The sequence below is a fragment of the Zeus faber genome (assembly GCF_960531495.2).
Source record: "Zeus faber genome assembly, chromosome: 15".
In the NCBI taxonomy this organism is placed as follows: domain Eukaryota; kingdom Metazoa; phylum Chordata; class Actinopteri; order Zeiformes; family Zeidae; genus Zeus; species Zeus faber.
This window is the reverse complement of record NC_137194.1, coordinates 30,738,414-30,761,789: the sequence shown is the minus strand read 5'-3', so window position 1 is coordinate 30,761,789 and position 23,376 is coordinate 30,738,414. Positions and strand designations below refer to the sequence as shown.

The window sequence follows — 23,376 nt, the reverse complement described above, 5'->3', positions numbered from 1 at the left end:
GAGGTCTGAAACTCTCTAGAGGTGATGTGTGGGTTGGCCTTTACCTATTTATTATTATTCTGGTGCTTCTGGGTGATATTTTCGATGGGTGTCCACTTCTAGGCAGAGTTGCTGGCATGTTGAAGGCCTTCCATTTGTAAATTATTTGTCTTACAGTGGATGGATGGAGCTGTAATCTTTTGGAGATGGTCTAATAGCCCTCCCCAGACTGATGGGCTGTCACTACCCTCTTCTTCATGTCCTTGGATATCTCCTTTCCTCTCGGCATTGTTGATTTGTATGGGACCACAGTGGTTTGGTTGGTTTCCTCTCTCTTTTAATTAGTGCAGGCCCAATCCTTTCCCAAAGATGTCTCATTTCATTGGTCTGCTTGAATGATTAATTTTGCACCCAAATGTGTTTGACCTGAGTCTGTTACCTGCTTGACTTAACCAATGCAGCTGGGGGTTCACTTACTTTTGCACATACACTAATTCCATGTTTCATGTAGTTTTTGGGCTACTTAAACAAGTCGCACTAAACAAGTACATGCAATTGATAAACATATATCTGACATTTCATACATAAAAACTGGTGATTATAAAATAAGGAAATCATGGTAAAACAACAGAAACATCTAAACTGCTCAAGGGGTTCACATACTTTTAAGCAGCACTGTATATGTATGAAAGTATGTATATGTATGTGACGAATAAACCTCTTGAATCTTGAATCTTGAGAGGGGAGAGTGGAGCGAGGAGGAGGAGGAAGACGGAAGCTCAAGAAGAAAGTTGGTAGAAAGAAAAGGGGAGAGTTCGACTGTTAAGATGAATCATAAATTTAAGTTTAACATGAGTTGGTGTGGAAATTGTTACCCGGGTACAGGGGGGAAGATCGTGGACCTTGTTTGGATGTAAGCGGAGTGAAGTGGGACCCAACTGGGCGTATGTGGCTAAGTGAACTACAGTGTGGCAGTAAATGGTCATTGAAAAGAAAACAGTTTATTGCTGTCTGACTCTCAACCGAGTCTGTGATTTGTTGTTTTCTTAATTTCAAAGTATTGTATATTGTATCAAGGTAAAAGGGACAGTTCCTCCAAAAGTTCTAAGAACTATAAAAAAGTTCTTGTGGTGCGAAAACACCTATTGTCTTTGAAGATTTATACCAGCTCCAACATGTGTGCCAACGGTGGTAACCATAGACTTTATGAACTAAAGCCCCGGGTATTTTATTTAATTAAATTTTATTTGGGTTGTTTCTTACTGAGGTGTGTGTGTGTGTGTGTGTGTGTGTGTGTGTGTGTGTGTGTGTGTGTGTGTGTCTGTGTGTTTGTGTGTGTGTGTGTGTTGAATAAATATACGCGCTGTTATGGTTAAAGTGAATATACAGTGTCTGTTCTGTGCATTATTGATAAATGATAGTTTAAGGTGAGTTGATTTTTCTACAGGTAAAACATTTTGACTGTTTAAATGTAATTATTTTTGTTGATATTTTGTACGTGTTCAGAGTGGGGGCTCAAGAGCAAATGTTTTGGTGCATGGGAGTTTGTGTTCATTCAATAGTATAGCTACAATTTTGCATCCCTGTGGCTACCTGAGGCCTCGTAGTAACTGCAGTGAGAACCTAGATAGGGAGCATATTATTGGTACATCCCACCATAGCCCCTCCATGCTGTTCAGTTATTATCAAATTTTTATGTAAGTGAGCAAGGTGGTCGGGAGGGTTGAACATGTAATAATAATAACATCTAATAATTTGTGATTCTGATATAGTAATATTTAGTATAATATTATAATCAGTTGAAGCATTGAAGCACACTTTGATTTCGTTTTATTATTTTCTTGTATGGAAAATGAAAAACATAAACAAAACTAAGAGATTTGGGGTGGAGTTTTTTTTCTCCTCCAGACCGCTGTGCAGGTTGTGCCGGTTTTCTTCTGGCTTGGGACAGTGGATTGTATAATGGAGCAGTAGTGATTTCGGTCCATTGCCCCCTTTCCTGTATCTACAAACAAAACAAATAAAAACAGTGTGTTTTTATTTTAGGTGTATTTGTTTTCCTCCGTTTCCGAATGGAATGAAACAAAAAATCCCAGTGCTGTGTCGTGTCAAACATGGCTCCCAGTTGCTTTCCATTGCTATTTAAAATAAAATATATGACTTAATTTGGTAAAAACTGGATTTTTTTCTGTGAATAGTCTTTACTTAAATAATAAATCCTGCAGTTCTGGAACAGGGAGACTTTCTCAGACTCGCTCAGGCTCCACAGAGCCATCAATACCTACCCCTCCCCCGCCTCCGCTCTGCGTGTCTCTGGTGATGGAGGCTCCGCAGGCTGGATTAAATTGTCTCGTGGGCTGTATCGGCCCGAGAGCCGTAGTTTGTCCATGGCAGTTTTGGGCATGCCTGGGGCACCGAAAATGGTCAGAAATGGCTCTGGCTACAGGAAACACACTCTGTGGCACTGTGCCATGTGGCTCCAGGGGTTCAGTCTGGTTACTGGCTGAGATGTTTTTTTTCAAAATGGATTCTGTTCGTGTTCTTAAACTGTCTCTGGTCCTCAATGGAAATTTTGCCTCACTTTGGATCAGGCTGTGTGCAGGATATTGCCAAAAAAAATCCCAATATTTTCGTGCACTTGCTTTTTGCAGAATTTGCTGCTCTTTTGGATTTGAATAAAAACATTTAACATCTCAAACATCCAAGTAGTTTTTTAGGCGCAGCCAATAAAATGTTTAGGCAGACCGTCTGAGCATTTGACAGCATAATCAAAAGACAAGATATGTTTGTTTTTCAGTTTACTACTGTATGTTTCAGTTTACAAAGTGGCTCTATGTTAAGTGTGCCATCAGATCGGAGTTCAAATTACAGTGCATTTGTCTGGCTTATGTAGTGAGCAAACAGACACTGCGAGTTGAAAATGTCGGAAAAAATATATTAATCTATTCTTTAATCAATCTATTCCTGGATGAAATGGCAATACAACCAGGTTTAGTTAAGAGGTCAAAACTAACAGATTTGTTTCAGAGGTAAGGTATATCGGAGGCCAATATTGCGCATTAAACAAAAAATACACCATCGTTAGATGGAAGGCAATGGTGTGTTCAGGGGTGGGGGGCAAAGGACAAATGTAAAGTATTTTGGATTTATAGAACTTGCTTTTTTAACTATAAACCGAACAAAAACAATCAATATAATTTTTTATATTTTTTGCCAAGGGTCCCAAAAAAGGACTCTTACTGTCTTACTAGAAGGTCTGCTGATCTTGATTACTTGGCTGATTAACTGGACTATGCAGTTCATCGTATGATCCAAAACACTATTCCTTGAATAATCAAATAAACAGAATTGTTTGTCAATTGTAATGATTCAGTAATGCTGTTTGGGTTTTATAATTCTAAATTGCTATCTGAAGCCCCCACTTAAAAAAACGAAAGCATTCTGAACAATAATAAACAATAATAAAGCATATGCATGTGCGTGTGTATGTGTTGTAGTGTGGTGTGTCGCGTGACAAATAAAGATTCTTCTTCTTCTAATAACATGCACACGGAGTAAAAGATATACGGTTCTTGTGAATCAACTAGAGAGAGTTAAATACCTTGTCGATGTGTAGTTGACGGACGATAATCATATGTAACTGGCAGAGTTCAAATAAACAACCGAGAAGAATGATTCAGGCACAGTTTTCATTTATATTCATTGATGTTTCAGTCAAAAGAACACGTTCATCTTCAGAATGACATTCCTGTGAAGCCATGAGAAACCAATGTATGCCTCAAGAAGTAGTAGTTTTAGAATTAGGTCTTTGCGACAAAAGGCAAAGGAAATGCAGATTTTTTATTCCGGGAAATGTTATGGCTTTTCCAAAACTAGGCGTGAAGGTAGCGCTATAGGGTAAAATATACAGCGGGCAAAATATATCCATTTCATTTTTTATGAAAATCACCTTTAAGCTAATAAGGCAATAGAGACTATTTAGAATGAAGTAGATTGCTATGAGGAACTGCAAGCTTTCGTCTCACAATCTGAGGGACAGTGCAAATGCAGGCAAATGTATCCTTTCCATCTTTAAGAGACATTTAACTGGATAGACTAAAATGTAGCATTTATTTAGGGTGGGACGTAGATTAGGACTTAGCACTCTATTCTTCTTTCGACTGCTCCCGTTAGGTGTCGCCACAGCGGATCATCTGCCTCCAATACCTTCTGTTCTGTGCATCTTCCTCCCTTACACCAACCACCTGCATGTCCTCCCTCACCACATCCATAAACCTTCTCTTTGGCCTTCCTCTTTTCCTCTTGCCTGGCAGCTCCATCCTCAGCATCCTTCTCCCAATGTAACTCTCATCTCTCCTACACACGTGTCCAAACCATCTCAATCTCACCTCTCTCACATTTTCACCAAACTGACCAACCTGAGCTGTCCCTCTAATGTACTCATTCCTAATCCTGTCCATCCTTGTCATGCCCAATGAAAATCTCAACATCCTCAACTCTGCCACCTCCAGTTCAGCCACCTGCATTTTTGTGAGTGCCACCACCTCTAAACCGTACAACATAGCTGGTCTCACTACCGTCCTGTAGACCTTCTCCTTCAGTCTTGCTGGAACCCTTCTGTCACAGATCACTCCGGACACTCTTCTCCACCCACTCCACCGTGCCTGTACTCTCTTCTTCACCTCTCGCCCACTCTCCGCTGCTTTGTATGGTCGACCCCAAGTACTTGAACTCATCTGCCTTCTCCACCTCCACTCCTTGCATTCTCAGCTTTTCGCCACCCTCTCTCCCATTCACATGTATTCTGTTTTACTCCTGCTGGCTTTCATTCATCTTCTCTCTAATGCATGCCTCCACTTCTCCAGGCTCTCCTCAACCTGCTCCCTACTCTCGCTACGGATCACAATGTCATTCACGAACATCATAGTCCAAGGAGACTCCTGCCTGATTTCATCTGTTAACCTGTCCATCACCATTGCAAACAAGAAAGGGCTCAGAGCTGATCCTTGATGCAATCCCACCTCCACGTTGAATGCCTTTGTCATGCCTACTGCACACCCTACTACTGTCTGACTGCCCTCATACATATCCTGTACCACTCCTCTTCTCTGCCCCCCCCGATTTCCTCATGCAATACCACACTTCCTCTCTCACCACCCTATCATATGCTTTCTCTAAATCCACAAAGACGCAGTGCAACTCCCTCTGGCCTTCCCTGTACTTTTCCATCAGCATTCTTAAAGCAAACATTGCATCTGAGGTACTCTTTCCTGGCATGAAACCATACTGCTGCTCGCTGATCCTGACCTCTCCTCTTAACCACTACCCTTTCCCATAGCTTCATGCTGTGGCTGATGAACTGTATTCCCCTGTAGTTACTACAGCTCTGTACATCTCCCTTATTTTTGAAAATGGGTAACAGTACACTTCTTCGCCACTCCTCCGGCATCTTCTCCCTTTCCAGGATGGTGTTAAACAGTCTTGTTAGGAACGCCACTGCCATCTCACCTAAACATTTCCATGCTTCCCCAGGTATGTCTTCTGGGCCAACTGCCTTTCCACTCTTCATCTTCTTTAATGCTATTCTCATGTCATCTTTGCTAATTTGCTGTACTTCTTGATCCACTATCCTCACATCATCCACTCTTCTCTCACTCTCATTTTCTTCATTCACCAGCTCCTCAAAGTGCTCCTTCCACCTTCTCAACACACTTTCCTCACTAGTCAGCACATTCCCATCATTATCCTTCATCACCCTAACCTGCTGTACATCTTTCCCAGCTTAGTCCCTTTGTCTTGCCAATCCGTACAAGTCCTTTTCTCCTTCCTTACTTTCCAACCTCTCATATAACTCGTCGTACGCCTTTTCCTTTTCCTTTGCCACTTCTCTCTTCACACTTGCGCCACATCAGCTTGTACTCCTGTCTACTTTCTTCATCTCTCTGACTATCCCATTTCTTCTCCGCCAACCAACCTCTTCCGCTCTATGCTCTCATGTACTTCCTCATTCCACCACCAAGAGTCCTTGTCTTCCTTCCTCTTCCCGCATGTTACACCGGTATCTTCTTGGCCGTCTCCCTCACCACTTCTGCAGTTGTTTCCCAGTCATCTGGTAACAGTTCATTCCCACCTTTTGCCTGCCTTACCTCTTCCCTAAATTGCATGGAATTTCAACTTCCACCATTTTATCTTTGGCTCTTCTTTTACTCTCTTCCTCTTCTTGGCCTCCAGAGTCATCCTACAGACCACCATCCGATGCTGCCTAGCGACACACTACCCTACCACAACTTTGCGGTCACTGATCTCTTTCAGATTGCACCTCCTGCATAAGATGTAGTCTACCTGTGTGCACCTTCCTCCGCTCTTGTATGTCACCCTGTGTTCCTCCCTCTTCTTGAAATACATATTCACAACAGCCAACTGCATCCTTTTGGTGAAATCCACAACAGGATGTGCAATTACTCACATGCAGTCCAATGGGCACGCATTTTCACTTGATATAGCATATCCTTCTGTATTTTTCACATACCATTTAAGCATGGTTCTCCGGTTTCAGACATACTTAACACTAATTTTGGAGTAGTAAATAGGATGCCAGTATGCCATTTCCGATGGAGTGATGGCCTCTGGAGCTGTGAGCCTCAAACAATGATGCGTGCGGACGTCACTATACATTTACTTGTCCTGTTATGTGTGCCCAAACTAAATGCATCGGTCGTTTTTTTGGAAAGCCCAGAAGTCAATGTCATCTGCTCAGTCACCGTTGTCTTGGACCACTGTCTCTTCTACTATACCCTTCCATTTGCTGCTCATTGCTGTATACAGAAGAGCCGAAAAGGGGGTGAGACGAGCCTGGCATATTTCTACAACATCCCCAGAGAACCTTTTGAAATGGCTGTTTGGATGGAATCTTTGCATCTCCCTGGGGACAATCTCAAAGGAAAGCACGGTTCAGCAAATAAGGACATGATCCCTGCAGAAATATCTGTAATACATTGGAAGCATATGTATCCGTTCAACTTGGTTTTCCCATGTCCTTTGAATGTGCATCAAAATCTGGATAAAAATAACACTACGCGTGCGCACGACTGTCTCAGATACTCAATCCAGAGCTATTTTTTCTTAATGTGGCTATGTGATATGTGCATGTTAAATCAACTCATGCTGTGTCAAACATATCTTCTTGCATTTTTGCACATTAGATGTCCTCAACTGAGCAAAAAAAAGGTAGTTAGTCAGTTATTGCAGTCAAATGTAAATTGAAAGTCTATATAGTCCAGTAAAGGTAATGGACGGGATCTTGTTATCCTCCAATACTTAAAGGTCAGTGACATTGATGGATCCTAAGTCGGAACCACGCTGTAACAAGTCTCTTGTCGGTTGCAGGGTAGAGATGGACCACGGAATCAAGACGTTTGTCTTTTCAGACAAACCTATAGGTTATAAACGTTAGGTGAACTGTAGAATGGGAGCACAGCCTCGCTGTCAGGAGAGAGAGAGCGAGAGGTGAAACCACCACAGCTTTTAAAGACTGCTAATAACCTCAATCTCCTGCAACTGCGTCCCCTTCCAGTTGCCAATGCTGGTTTTCCCCATCTGCAGATGGAGCCAAAACCACTCCCCACTACCACACACGCGATCCAGTATTAAATATTGAGAAGACACAACACAGAGAGTGTTTTGTACCACGAGTCACAGATGGAGAAAGCACGTTTAAATAATCTAAACCGCCAAGGCACCCGGAGGGATCATCTCCATGGTACCTCCATCTCACGTACACCACTACTTAGAAATGTCTACCATCCTAACAAGAACGGAAGGTGTTAATAGTTAAAACGTTTTTGAGACCGAGGATGAGCAGGATTTGGAGATTATGGGCCAGGCTCCCTGCTGAACATTTTTTGGGTTGGAAGAGATATTCCGAGATGGGGCATGATAGCCATCGTTTAATGTGTTTGGTGGTTTTAGAGAAACGTTCAATTCAGCGTGATTACTTGAGTTGAAAGTGGTGAGAGGGGTGGGGAGAGTAGAAGATGTCACACAGTAAGACAATGTATCACAGTCTGATACATTGTCTTTATCCTTTACTGAAGAGTGATGTTAACATCACATTCCTCCAGCATACCTATCAAACCTACAAAATGGTGTACTATGTATTACATACTATGCAGTACATGTTCTTAAATGATGGGAAACAAAGTTTAATGATGCCTAGATAGTTCGGAATCAAACCGAACTAAAGCATGCGTATGGATGGTGGATGGTGAAGATAGTAACACATAAGAGACTGTAGTTTAAAAACCACAACAATTCTGTGTTGCTCTCTCCGTGCAGTCTGGTATGGTATAAGGAATTAAATATAAAGCTTTTTTTTTGTTTTTTGTTCCGTAGAAGTACTGATGGATTCAACTACCGCAACAGCAGAACTGGGATGGACGATCTACCCATTGCAGGGGGTGAGTGAGGAACACCCACTTCAGAGGCTATAAAATGTATATATAATTAAAATGTACAAAATATTAAAATAAATAAAAAATAAAGAATCAAATTCATCAAGTTATGGCTTGTCCAATTATATGAGTACCTATTATTCTTAAAGAATAGGTTCACCATTTTCAACCTCTCGGAACGCTTTTCTAAATGCTGCACTGCATTTAAGCCCGGTGAGAAGCTGCAGCAGAGTGGTACGTTTACTGATAGTGGTTCAACAAGATTGTGCAACGCAAAATTATAAATTATGTAATCTGTCATTTTGATAAGTCCCGTGTAGTGTGTTAATTTGGACTAAAAACATGTACAAAGTACAAAATACAAAGTATATAAATATCTCGAAAAGGGGCACCACCCGTAGAATAGGAATAGTAACTCTATATTTATGGCCAAATTACTAAATATCTAAAGAATGAAACTTCTTAAACCATGAATTTAAACCAGTAAGGAAATAACCACAGGAACCGTACTTCTTGAATAATTGGAAATGTATTACAATACAAATGATCTGATTACAATGAATATATGAATGATGAATAACATGTGAATTAAACACAATCTTCTAAATTATTGTGACGTCATTGTAATTTACTCTGCCTTTAATTGACAATAGCACAAACATTTATTCCAGCTCGATGGCAGTAATAACCTCCTCGATGAAACTACAAATACAACTACAAATCACTTAATTATATACCTAACTAGTCACAAGATTTCACAATTATGGAATACTTTGAAGACATATTAGAATATGAAGTTTGATTATACTAAATAAAAACAACAAACTCTAGAATGGTTAATAGTGATGATCAGAGGAACCAAGATGGGGAGACATGGAGAGATAGACAGAGAGACAGATAAGTTGGGGGTGGGAGGGTTGGTTCAAGTACCACTTTGCAGATGCCTGTACACCTGGTTGAGAATTAACAAGCCTATCCTTTCAGTGCTAGACAAGAGATGAGGACTGGCTTTAACAAATTAATCTGCAAAGTGCAGGATTCCTTCCTTTAGGAGTGTTGCAAAAGCTCTACAACTAATATATTGAGGAAAATAGCTTACATGCTGCCATGTGTGCTGATTATACGTGACTTAGCATTTTATGTTTGCCTTTATGGAACGTACTGTTTATCAGTCAAGAGGGTTCAGTGAAATTATCATTATTAATGTATGAAATGTCAACTTATGTCACTTTAAATTGCTGTCGTTGCTACTTCTCATGAAATCACGAGAAGCACCAGTGCGTAAGTATTAGTATTGGCTCTAAGTGATTAAGTGAGTATACACTACTCACAAAAAGTTAGGGATATTTGACTTTCAGGTGACATTTATGGAAAATGTAAAAAGTTCACACTACAGTGATATTATATCATGAAAGTAGGGCATTTAAGTAGAAGCATACAATGGTGATTTCCTCATCTCAAACAATGTATTAAAACAAAAGCCAACAACAGTGGTGGGTATACCACAACCAAAAATGTCAATGTCTCAATAACTTGTCATGTGCCCTTGAGCATCAAGTACAGCTTGACAACGACGTCTCATGCTGTTCACAAGTTGATTTATTGTTTGCTGAGGCATGGAACCCCACTCTTCTTGAAGGGTGGCCCTCAGGTCATTGAGGTTCTGGGGTACAGAGTTACGAGCCTCTACACGGCGACTCAGCTGATCCCATAGGTTTTCTGTGGGATTCAGGTCTGGACAAAGTGCTGGCCACTCCATTTGAGGTACCCCAGTCTCCAGCAGCCGTTCCCTAATGATGCGACCTCGATGAGCTGGAGCATTGTCGTCCATGAAGATGAAATGAGGCCTGTGTTGTTCATGCAGGGGCACAATGACTGGATTAATGATGTTATTCAGGTAGTATGGGCTTGTCACTGTACCATTCACAAAGTGTAGGGCAGTTCTGTATTGACTAGACACACCTGCCCACACTGTAACACCACCACCACCGAAGGCTCGTCTGGTGACAACAGTAGCTGATGCATAGCGCCCTCCTTGACGTCTCCAACATCATTGGCGGCCATCATTTCTACTCAACGTGAATCGACTTTCATTAGAGAACAGCACTGAGGCCCACTGGTCCCTCGTCCAGCGTAAATGCAAGACGATGATGGCTGTGCCTGGTGGTGTGGTCAGGTACCCTTGCAGGTCGTCTAGCACGCAGACCACGCTGATGTAAACGGTTTTGAATGGTCTGATGTGACACTTGGGTGCCTCTCACCTCCCTTAAATGTGCCTGGAGTTGAGTGGCATTCATCATTCGGTTCCGCAGGGCACTGTTCACAATGAAGCGGTCATCAGTGTGGGATGTGGCCAAAGGACGTCCACTTCTATGCCTTTCTGTCACTCCTCCAGTCTCTCTGTATCTCTGTTGCAGCCTGCTGATGACACTCTGTGACAGTGGCTCAGTGGCCACTTCCTTCTAAGAACATCCTGTTTGAAGCCTCGCAATGGCGAGGTACTGTTGATCAATTGTTAGGTGTCGTCTTGGTCTCATGATAGCAAAATGTGAACAGCATGATGAAGAGGACTGTTTAAATACCAGTTTGAATTGAACCAGGAAATGTATTGGTCGATTCATGGATCAAACACCTGTTGTGAATTTTGCCATTCAGCTCCTTGTTAGAGAACAGCAAGTTGTGCAAAAAGTACTGAAACATTGAACAGTTGGACATGTGCATTCAAAAGTTTAGAGAAGGTCAAATTAAGTTTGCCTGTAAAGGTTATAGTGCATTTTATCTTCATCCTGAAATTTCACCCGAAAGCCGAATATCCCTAACTTTTTGTGAGTAGTGTATGAGTATGTGCCAGGAGTGGGTGATAAAACAATCTCAATCATTTTCACGATAAAATCTTCAATGATAACTGTGATTAATGTATGAGATTTATTTTCTATACAGTTTTTTGAGTTTGGTTTCCTCAAGCCAACATGTGATGTGAACAGCCTATCGCACAGCAGTGGAACAACCATGTGACAGCATGCAGCGGGGATAATCCCCCCTGGAGCTGTCGCAGCAGGCCCTCCTGAAACACCAACTTGAAGTTGAACTCGCCCTCCTCCAAACCCAAGCATGGCGCGGCCCCCATCCCCCCAAAAAGGAGAGCAATTAAAGAAAGAATCCGCTGACTGAAAACTTCCCAGCATATAATTGCAAATCACAGATTCGCGAACTTTTCACACTGTTCTCAGACGACAATGATTATTATATTGTATATTTAAATCGATATAATATCTATATATTATATTTTATTGAATTTATTTATTTATCTATTTTTTTGTTTACATATTTATTTTATTTTTTTTATTCAGTGTTTAACTGTAGGCCATGATAATAAACTTAAAACTGTAAATTGAGCATTATTATAATTATTAATAAATATACATTGTGAAAATTATTGACATCGATCAATATAATAAAAACATATCTTCAAGCCCTTGTATGCGCCCTTTTAAGTTATATTGGACTTTTCTCCTGGGGAATTCTATGCATACCAGAACTGTCAAGATTAGTCTGGATGAAAACACACTAACACTTTGCCTACCAGGTCAGGAGCAACTGCATTTTCAGACGGATGATTGGCTACTCTGCTCTGTCTCTTTTAGTGGGAAGAGGTGAGTGGCTACGATGAGAACATGAACACCATTCGTACCTATCAGGTATGCAACGTCTTTGACAGTAGTCAGAACAACTGGGTGCGCACCAAGTACATCCGCAGACGTGGAGCCCAGCGCATTCACGTCCAGATGAAGTTCTCGGTGCGGGACTGCAGCTCGATACCCAGTGTGCCTGGGTCCTGCAAGGAGACCTTCAACCTGTATTACTATGAATCTGACTCGGACACAGCCACCAAATCCTCCCCAGCCTGGATGGAGAATCCCTGGACCAAAGTGGACACTATCGCGGCCGACGAGAGCTTCTCCCAGGTAGATCTGGGAGGGCGCATCATGAAGATCAACAGTGAAGTCCGTAGTTTCGGTCCTGTGTCGCGGAACGGCTTCTATTTGGCCTTCCAGGATTACGGAGCCTGCATGTCGCTGATCGCAGTACGAGTCTTCTACAGGAAGTGTCCCGGGGTTGTGATGAACGGTGCCGTCTTCCCTGAGACGCTGTCCGGGGCGGAGAGCACGTCCCTGGTGGCGGCAAGGGGGGTGTGCGTGCCCAATGGGGAGGAAGTGGATGTTCCCATTAAGCTCTACTGCAACGGGGATGGGGAGTGGATGGTGCCAATTGGCCGGTGCATGTGCAAAGCTGGATATGAGGCTGTAGAGAATGGCACAGTCTGCAGAGGTAAGGAAGCCTGCTCATAGCTGTTCATTAGTGAGTGAACGCAAAGTTGGATGGACACCAAGAGCTTCTGATTTCTATTTATGTGAAGGATAAATGAAAAATTCATAAGAAAAAAGGTTAATGTATTTTGGATTTAGAATTTTAAAAAGTTCACATTGGACTATGTTAAGCAAATTTCAAAACCTCTGCAAGCAAGACAGAAGATACAGGGAACAAAATTTACCCCTGGTCTATCGATTAAAATTGTGATCCTTCCTCCATTACAAAGAACTGACTCCCACTCCCTTCTGTGGAGGAATGCCATTGAGGGTTAACCATTTCATAGTACCTATTGATTGGGCTGCAAAGTCAGAGGAGTTAATTAAAAGTTTAAAACCAGGCCCGGCCTTTATCTGTCAATTTAGGTTTGGCTGGTACACACACCTTGATCTTGCTTTACTTTACAACTTTACAATTCTTCACATGTTAAAGACAAAATTGGGGCAGTTTTTGGAGAGGGAGCAAATTGTTGATTTTTTAGTTAACAGTTCCGATTGTGGATGTAATGGAGGAAGCCTTTGAGAGGAAGAGGTTAAAGTATACAGATTTGGTGGGAGAACATGGCTGGCAAACAACATAACAGGCTGGTAGAGATGGAGTTGGAGGATTTGTAGCCAAATCAACTGCATGAAGTCAAGTCTCTCTGTACGAAATAACAGGCGGTCGAGTACAGTCCCCTGGGGTTAATATTACAATACTCAGAGGTCACATTGCAATGAATTACATATTGTGTTCACACTAGTAGAACTAAATGAGGAATGAGCCAACCCTCTCATCCCAATGCGCGCTTCAACGTAATCTAGCAGAAGGTTATGGTCAACAGTATCAAAAGCTGTGCTTAAGTCAATTAATACTAGTACAGAAGAGTTGTAGGAAATATATTGCTAGTAAACGTAATAGACTTTATACTATTAGTTTTGTGAGCACAGTCTCAGTGGAGTGCTCTAAATCCAGACTGGAATTATTTAAATAGACAATTATTTAAATTAATGACTAAAGAAACGTAGGATCAATGATCTGTTTCTTTGTTGTTGTCTTAAAAGTCAAAGGTACAGTGCCAGAGTAGAGAGATTGTAAACATTAAGAATAGAGGAACCCAATATTGGAAACAGCTCTTTAACCTCACTTCAGGTCACTTCTTTTAGAATCTGAGATCAGTTCTGACGGATGAGAAGAAAACAGGAGGTGTCCCTCCACGGTTTTATGATAGTTAGGAATGTTCTCCACAGAGAAGACCTGTACAGAGCATGCATTAATGATGCAATTTGGATTTGCTACTGGGCAGTCCCGTGTGTATTGTTGGTGGTAATTAGAGATGATTGGTAGCCACGATGGAGGCCTGTATAGAATACCACTGAACATGCATTAACATGCCAGGGGGGTTAGTCACTGGGCAGTCCCATATGGTATTGGTAGTGGTAATGAGGGCCACTGCGCATGCCTGTGCACTGTCAGTGGCAGTAGTTAAGGATTGTCACTATGCATGTATGCATGGTCAGAAGTAAAAGTCCACCGCAGTATTTTTAACTTTGATTATTAGCACAACCAAAACCTTCAGAGCTGATCCCAGAGAACAAACATGAAAACCAATTTCTAACAGAAATCTGATTTCACAATACCTTGAAATCTGTATGCTTTAACCTCTTCCTCTCAAAGGCTTACTTTGACATTTACATTACACCCTCAAAGGGAGCTGTTAACTCAGTGAAAAACGCCATTAGCTCCTATTTTACACTATTGATAGAAAATTAGTTGTTGCTGAACTTTGCTTTGAAAAATCAATAATGGAATGCAGTTATGGAACTGCTCCACGGCGGTTTCAGTTGATGGAAACAAACACAGTCTCAGACCATGGTGTACTATGGATATGACAAGGTCTGGAGGTCATCCTGTTAGATGTCCCATCGATGAGTTGACCTTTATGCGATGAGATGGCAAAGGCCCGACTTGTGTGGCCGAACATTTATCTATCTTCAGTGAAATTGGTAGAACATCAGAGAGTATTTTCATGTACAGATGGGAAATCGCTCTGTAGCTACACAACATCACCTTTTGCTAAATATGAGTTTGAAATTTGTCAAAAACAGCATTGCGGTAACTGTGGATTCACTGTATTGCAGCAGGGAGCGCCAAAGAAAAAAATGTATAGCTACACAAGCTATTAGCTATTAGCTATTCAATAAACAAATACTGGTGGTGGTCATAAAGTTTCATCCATGCACCTACCCTTTTTTCAGAATCAGAATTAGATTAACGAAGAACTAATAGGCACTAGGAATTTGTCATGGTGATTATTGGTATCTATCTACAGATGATTAGCATAACATTATTATTATTATTATTAATATTATTATTCTTAATAATAATAATAATAATAATAATATAAAAAATTGAGTAAAAAATGAAAAATAACACTTATCTCTATTCATACAGAATCTTTTATCCATTTGAATCTTCATGTCTATTTTATCCACCATCATCCCTTATCCACCCTCATGTGCAGCGTGTGTGTCGGGGTTCTTCAAGGCTGCGCAGGGCGACCACAGGTGTCTTCAGTGCCCTATCAACAGCCGCACCACCAACGAGGGAGCTACCAACTGTGTGTGCCGCAATGGCTACTACCGCACAGACTCCGACCCACCCCAGATGCCCTGCACAAGTGTGTACACGTACATTTACAGGAGAAGGAGTAACCTAATCAATGCCTGTTTCCATAAACATCCAACCACTTAGAGATCAGGGCCGCTAGAGCAACCTTGAGTACTGTAAGAGCCATTTTTTGAGAGAGACAAAAAATATTCAAGGCCTTTCATGCCTATCTATATTGACCACGTACTGATAAACAAGCTATGGCTGTTTACACCAAAAGGTATCGCTGCACAGGAAAATGGACAATAAAGAGCTTACCTCTGCCTGGATATTTCCAAAAATGATAATGGAAAGTATCATTGAATTCTCAGTTTTTCTCTGAAACGTTTCTTTTTTGGAAGCCATTTGTGTAGCCTAGTCTAGCTTAGGCCTACTTCTTGCAGTGATTGCTAGCTAGTTAATGGGGAAAAAAACATGCATGCCGCATATGCCCTGCCTTTGGTAAGGCGGATCACACCTCCATTCTTCTCCTACCGACCTACAGACAGCGATTAAAGCAAGGAAAACCGGTTTGTCGGACAGTCCAACGCTGGAGTGAGAAATCCACTGCCACTCTTTAGGACTGTTTCTAAACCACGGACTGGCAGATGTTCTGTGTTGCAGCTGATGGGGATATTGATGCATACACAGACTCGGTCTCAGCCTACATCTCCAAGTGCATTGATGACGTCGTCCCATGAGTCAAGGTCAGGACTTTCCCCAACCAGAAGCCCTGGGTTAATGGTGATGTCCGTGCTAAACTCAGAGCACGGCCGTCCGCCTGTAGCTCTGGGGACCTGGAGGTCTTGAGGAAGTACAGATATGACCTTCAGAAAGCCATCAGAGATGCCAAAAGAGCCTACAGGGACAAGCTGGAGTCGGACTACCACAGTTCCGACCCCAGACATATGTGGTGTGGACTGCGCACCATCACAGACTACAGAGGGAGAAACAGGAGTGATGCCCAGCCAGCCGCCTTTCTTCCCGACAAACTCAACACCTTCTATGCACGGTTTGAGGCGAGCAACACCATCCCAGCTGCAAGGCTAGCTGAGGACCAGTATGACTGCACTCTGTTCTTGACGGCTGACGTGAGGAGAGCTCTTAAAAGAGTAAACTCTCGGAAGTCTCCAGGGCCTGACGGCATTCTAGGCCATGCCCTCAGAGCGTGCTACAGTCCCCACCTGCTTCAAACAGAAACCATTGTCCCGGTACCGAAGAAACAACCAATCACCTGCCTGAATGACTATCGCTCCGTAGCACCGACCTCTACCCTCATGCAGTGCTTTGAGCGGCTAGTTAGAACCCACATCTGCTCCACCTTTCTGACACCCTGGACCCCCTTAAATTTGCATATCGCCCGAACAGATCTACGGACGACGCCATCGCCCTGGAAGTGCACACCACCCTCTCCCACCTGGACAAGGGCAACACATACGTGAGGATGCTGTTAGTAGATTACAGCTCAGCATTCAACACAATTGTGCCCGCTTAGCTTGTTCCCAAGCTCAGGATCCTGGGTCTTAACACCTCCCTCTGTAACTGGATCCTGGACTTCCTGACGGGCAGCCCCCAGGTGGTGAGAATGGGAAACCTCTCCTCCTCTGCACTGACCATGAGCACCGGAGCCCTGCAGGGCTGCATACTCAGTCCCCTCCTGTACGCCCTGTTCACACATGACTGTGTGGCCACGCACAGCACCAACACCATCCTTAAGTTTGCGGACGACACCACCATCCTGGGTCTCATCTCCAACAACGAGGAGTTCTCCTACAGAGAGAAGGTCAGCATCTTGGCAACATGGTGCCAGGATAACAACCTCTCTCTCAACGTCTGCAAGACTAAAGAGATGATCGTGGACTACAGGAAACGTCAGTGGGGGGGGGCACGCCCCCATCCACATCAATGGAGCTGAAGTGGAGAGAGTCTCCTGCTTCAAGTTCCTCTGTGTGTTCATCAGTGATGACCTCTCCTGGTCCAGGCAATCGGATGCGGCAATAAAAACTTCCCCAAAGCACCTATTCTTCCTGAGGAGACTCAAGAAGTTTGGCATGTCTGTCAGGACTCTGACCAGCTTCTACCGAGGCACCATTAGAGCATTCTCACTGGCTGCATCACTGCCAGGTAAGGCACCTGCTCAGCTGCTGATTGCAAGGCGCTCCAGAGGGTGATGAAGACAGCAGAGCGCATCATTGGTTGACACCTTCCCTCCATGCAAGGCATCTACCGCACACAATGCCTTAGGAAAGCACGGAAAATCATAAAGGACTACAGCCACCCAGGCTACGGACTGTTCACGCTGCTGCCGTCTAGTAAACATTACTGGAGAATCCGGGCACGGACTACCAGACTCACAAACAGTTTTTACCCTCAGGCCATCAGGCTTCTCAACTTGCAACATCTGTAGTCACCTATGTAAATGAAATGTACATCACCACAACTACATGTATATATCCACCGGCACTCCTTAACTTTATTTTTATATCTATATCTTGTGCAATAGACTGACCTATTTCTGTTTACTGCTACAATGTCCAATTTTTAGTGTCAGTTTTAGGACTATTTCGTATTTTAATCTTATGTACATACACTGCGCACATACACCAATTGCCCTTATCTCTACATACACCTCTTGCTCTTATTTGTAACTCGACTCTGTTTTTTATCTTTTTATGCCCGCTACGTAGTTGTTGCCTGTCATGCCCTAAGAATTTCATTGTACCTAATGACCTTGTATTGTACTGTACACTTGACTAATAAAACACTTTGAACTTTGAACTTTGAACATGGTATGATGCCGCGATGCAAGTGTGTTCCCAAAGGTATAGTTTTTGGATTAAAACGGTTCTGCTGTATTATGCAGGGTCTCTGCAGGTCATTTAAAAGTTTAAGTGTTTCTGTTTCAGCTATTCCGTCGGCTCCGCAGAGCGTCATCTCCATTGTCAATGAGACGTCTTTGAGGCTAGAGTGGAACGCGCCGCAGGAGGGTGGCGGTCGCGACGACATCGTCTATAACACCATATGCAAGAGCTGCGGCGGTGGCCGGGGGGGCTGCACGCGCTGTGGTGACAATGTTCGGTTTGTGCCTCGCCAGCTCGGCCTGACCGACACACAGGTCCACATCTCGGACCTCCTAGCTCACACCCAGTACACCTTCGAGATCCAAGCTGTCAACGGTGTGTCGGACCAGAGTCCATACTCACCACAGTACGCATCCGTCAATATTACTACCAACCAGGCTGGTAGGTACTTGAGTTCTTGCGGGTCTTGTGAATCAACCCATGTATTGACACCGGTGAAAACAAAAACAAATGAACATCAACTAATGGACAATGTGTTACATTGTACTATGTATTTGTATGTATTTAAGTTGTATTGACGAGACTAAATTCATATATATTATTGTCATGATATTGAGGAAAATTACGGATTTCCTCATCAGTTCCCCGGATAGTAGAGGGAGAGAAGATGAAGAGAAGAGGCAGTTAGAGTAGACACCCTTGTCCCTCTCTTCTGGAGAAACAACAGATATTGCGTTCTGTTGGAACAAATCTGTTACCGTCTATCCTGGAGCGTAACCATTGAATTTCCTCATCAAACCGTCATTATATCAAAGTAAAAATAATCCATTCCTCTTGAAGGCTGGGCTTGGACCACAACTTAGTCAATCTTACTTGTAACTCGTTTGGCGTTTTCACATTCTCTCACAGTCTCTCTCTTCTCTCACACATTCTCTCTCCAGCAGTGAGAGTTCCTCCATACTTCGCTGAAATCTGAATTTTTGATGTACACGTAATAGCAAAATATTTTATGTCACAGGCAATAATGTAATGTTATTTAAATTTCAACCTTTAACACACTAAAATATTGTGATTGTATCGAAAGGTGAACTATGTACCATGTATGTACAAACAGTTTGGGGGATGTTTACAATCTGCATATCGATAGTTCCTTGTATTCTCTATGAGGGTAAAGGTGTCAAGATGCTGCTAAGAAATTTTCAATATCATGTTGAAACTTTTTAGTAAAAAAAAAAAAAAAAGTTGTTAAAATTATCTCTGAAGGTGAAATTCTAAATATTCTAATTCAAAATTCTAATTAAAACAGAAAGCGAACACCTGAAATACCTGAGAGAATCTTTCACTGCTTGTAAGATGCTTTCCTTTCAATGCTCCCTCCATCCTTACTTGCGATCTCCCCATTTCTGTCATCCTCAGCTCCTTCAGCGGTATCCATCATTCACCAAGTTAGCAGGGCCCCCAGCAGTATCACTCTGTCCTGGTCCCAGCCAGACCAACCTAACGGACTCATTCTGGACTATGAGCTGAAATACTACGAGAAGGTATATATGCCGTATATGTCTATATGATAGAGGATGGATGGTAGATATATGGACATATTGTGTTATTATTATTATTATTATTATTATTATTATTATTATTGTTATTATATTTCTTTATTATTATTCAGACATTAATAATAAAGTTCTCTGCATTTTTCATTCTAAATTATTTGAAGCAGACCAACGGCAGAAGCTACAAACATAGTACACGTCTTGTTTAAACCGATATGTCACAAACATCCTGTGATTTAAGTTTCATCCAAATCGAGCCACATACGGAGCAGAAAGTAGCGGAAAACCGACCAAATTTGACCAAAATCACAGAAACGGCTAATGCATTCAACACCACAATATGTGACCCACCCCAGCAAAACCCGCATTGTCGCGCATTTCTAAAATTGCCAGGAGCAGCCAAATAAGTTGAAAAAAAGGGGGGAGTTAAATATTCCCGTTAGATTACATGGGGAAACTTACTGACACGCTCAACAGCGCTGAACAACGCCGATCGATGGTTTCCTTTAAAGCAACCGTCCAGGTGAAGATCATTCTTCCATATTCCATGTGATGTGAAGTCACAATGTGAAAGTGTTTTGATAGAGTTCAACCTTTAAATTGTACTACTTTCACGCACACGGAGACATCATTGTGGAGGGGGCTTATACCAACGTATACCAATGAAGAAGTCATGCTGACGTCACTTCCGTAAACAGGACTTTCACTTGTCTGTGAAAACTTTAGTCTCCGTGTTGTTATGGATTATGAGAAGCGGGTGGCGGAAGATCTAAATCATATCGCGGACCTTAATCTGACCAGTGCGATAGAGCCAAGTCAGTGTAAGCAGCGCATACTGGACTTCATTTTCCTCGATGATAATCAGTTCTCTGACAGCGACGCAGACAACGACAGCGATGCTGAAACTGATACCGGCGTTATCCCGGACTTCCCGAACATTTCAAACAGAGGATTTCTACCTGAATGTGACGATGAAATGGCATGTTTTCCGAGGAAGCACTCATTGTTGTTACAACCGAAGAAGTTGATGATGTGATGAAGTCCGTTGAGGTTGGTGATGCAGATTATGAACAAGTAGTAATGCACAAGATTCTTAAGTTTACCCAAATGCAGCCAGGGGTGAAAAGAAAATGAAAAGAGGCCCCAAACAGGCTCTCAGAGTGTAGCTGGGGTAGGGTTGGTGTTAACCCACATAACTCCAACAACTTTGAAGATATTTGGCATTCACACATTAATATATTAAATGACACACCAAGGCTGATATACAGAGACTCATATTATTGATAGACTCTAAATTTTGTTGTGTTGTCCGCACTTTGAAACTCCTAAATATTTCCACTTTTATAAAACATGTATATTCTTACTGTTAAATAGAAGTCTTTTTTAAAAACAAAAGATGTGTGTCGATGACGCTGTTCAACATTCCCTCAAAAGACAAGAACAATGCAGAGATTGCCCCATTCAGCAGGGTGTCAAGTCCCCATTCAGCTGGGTGTCAATTGGCCATGTGGCTGTGTTGGTCATCCAACCATTTGCATTCTGGGAGCTGGCTGAATAAATCCAAGTGTGGGTTAAAAATTTGAAGGGGATTATCTCAGAATCACAGTTTGCCACAACCTTGTCATTAACAAGTCAAAGCTTTAAAAATTTGCTTGATTTGCACAAGTGACACCTTGTTTTGAAGTTCTGATTCTTCACTTCCAAATGACGCGGAAAAAATAACTTAAAAGTCACCAAATGTACCTAAAGTCTGCAATGTGTCACAATTATGTCCAACCCGGCTAAAAGTATCTGAAACACGAGAATGCCATAAGGTACGAACATGGTTTAGGGGTCGTTCAAACCGCTGTCACAAGCATCTCGTGGTTTAATTTACATCCAAATCGATCCACATACGGAGGAGAAATTTATAAAAGACCGACCAAATTTTACCCCAAGTATTCAGCATGTTGCACTTAACTGACACGCCACTGTTCGTAAGCAAAATGAACGAGATTAAATTTACAGTCAGACGCTTTGTGACATCATCATACTATGTACTATAAATGTGAAGATTCTGATTCAATCATTGGCACCGTGTCCAGTGTGCGGTGTAGACTCCATCGCTCTGTAGTGGTTAGAGATTACAAACTAGGTGTGTGTGTGTATGTGTTTATGTAACTTCTTACCTGTTAGATGTCTGTGGATCTGTTTGATTGATATTTTATCTCCGTGGTCCCCATTACTTTGCCGGATTTATGAATAATATGAAAAACAGTTGTCCACAAAAACTCGTGACCGCGTCGAGTCGAGTCTACTCAAATGTACAAGTGAGTTATGCATTCAAGATCCATAATATTATATTACACATATTATATAAATTGCACATTATATTATTATTATTATTATTATTATTATTATTATTATTATTTTTATTATTATTTGTATTATTGTTTTTATTTATTTGTGTGATTACTATTTGTATTATTGTTATTATCCAGACAAATTATCTTCAACTGGATGGATGCATTTTTTTATATTTTAATATTATTACTAATTCAAATTAATACTGTTTCTATTTTTCTATTTTTGATTTCTATTTACTTTAATGTTTTTCTTGTACAGCACCTTGTATGTCTGTATAAAAATAAATTACTTACTTTCTGCACTCTTTTGAGACAACGAATGTTATTGTTCTTCCGGGGAGGTGGGTTAACAGTATGAATTGTTTCAGACCAAATCTAAGGTTGACAAACAGAGGCTGTATTAGGAGCAGACTAAGTCATTGGTCTGGACCGGCAACAATGAGCTTTTCCTCCACATTGGGAACAAAAGTTTTGTAGGAACCAAAGTCAAGGGTTTGTTTGAGGTTTATCAGTGAACAGACAAGTGGAAATGCATTATCACTGCACGCCGCCACAGCTAATTAGCATAAAGTTGAACTCCTCAACTTTCTCCCGTCTCCGAGGTCGCGTCGCTCTCCGTTGCTCTCCGTCGCTCTTCTTCGCTCTTCATCGCCACCTCCCATTGGAAATAAATGACTTCTGGCCGCTTTGTCGCTGCCTCTCACTTCTGGTGTAAGTGTACGGTTACTATTATTACCCTCACTCCATTATGAAGCAAGCTAGTACCCTAGTGTGGGTGGTTTGTTAATCACGGGTGGGTGCTTTGTTTATCCTACTTTCTCCCATTCAGGATATGAAATTGGTGAAACTGGAGGCGGCTTTGATTCATTTAAATCCCAGCATTTACATTTACATACATTTAAGTCCTAGCTCACTCTTCCTGTTGCTTCCGTTTCAATAATTCAGTCTCACTATCCATTACCTACTGTACATGTATCTCTTGGATATCCCACCATATTTACCTGTTTGTGTAGTTCCCCCTTATAAAAGTCAAATTGTATAGTTGTCATGGCAGCAGTATTATTATTATGATTATTATGATGTTAAGTTATGAGTCTTATTAAGTACAAGTTCAAGAGATTATTAATTATCTTGTCTTAAATTATTATTGTTAAATATTGTTCTTTGAACAAATACACATTTCTGAAACTGCCCACATTGTCACAGCCAGCTAAACATTGGTTTGATACTGTCACAAATGACCTTATAAGTA

The 23,376-nt window shown here is 41.8% G+C and overlaps 1 protein-coding gene across 1 annotated transcript in view; it reads left to right on the top strand.

The window, feature by feature from the left end:
- ephb2a (eph receptor B2a) overlaps window positions 1-23,376 on the top strand; it is a gene marked incomplete at both ends in the record, with an annotated part of 141,791 nt that overhangs the window by 49,580 nt on the left and 68,835 nt on the right. Inside the window, 5 exons of the mRNA XM_080015371.1 lie at window positions 8,371-8,435; window positions 12,074-12,758; window positions 15,301-15,456; window positions 18,332-18,667; window positions 19,643-19,767. Of these exons, the coding sequence (XP_079871497.1) occupies window positions 8,371-8,435; window positions 12,074-12,758; window positions 15,301-15,456; window positions 18,332-18,667; window positions 19,643-19,767 (1,367 nt within the window). The remainder of the gene's footprint in view (window positions 1-8,370; window positions 8,436-12,073; window positions 12,759-15,300; window positions 15,457-18,331; window positions 18,668-19,642; window positions 19,768-23,376) is intronic.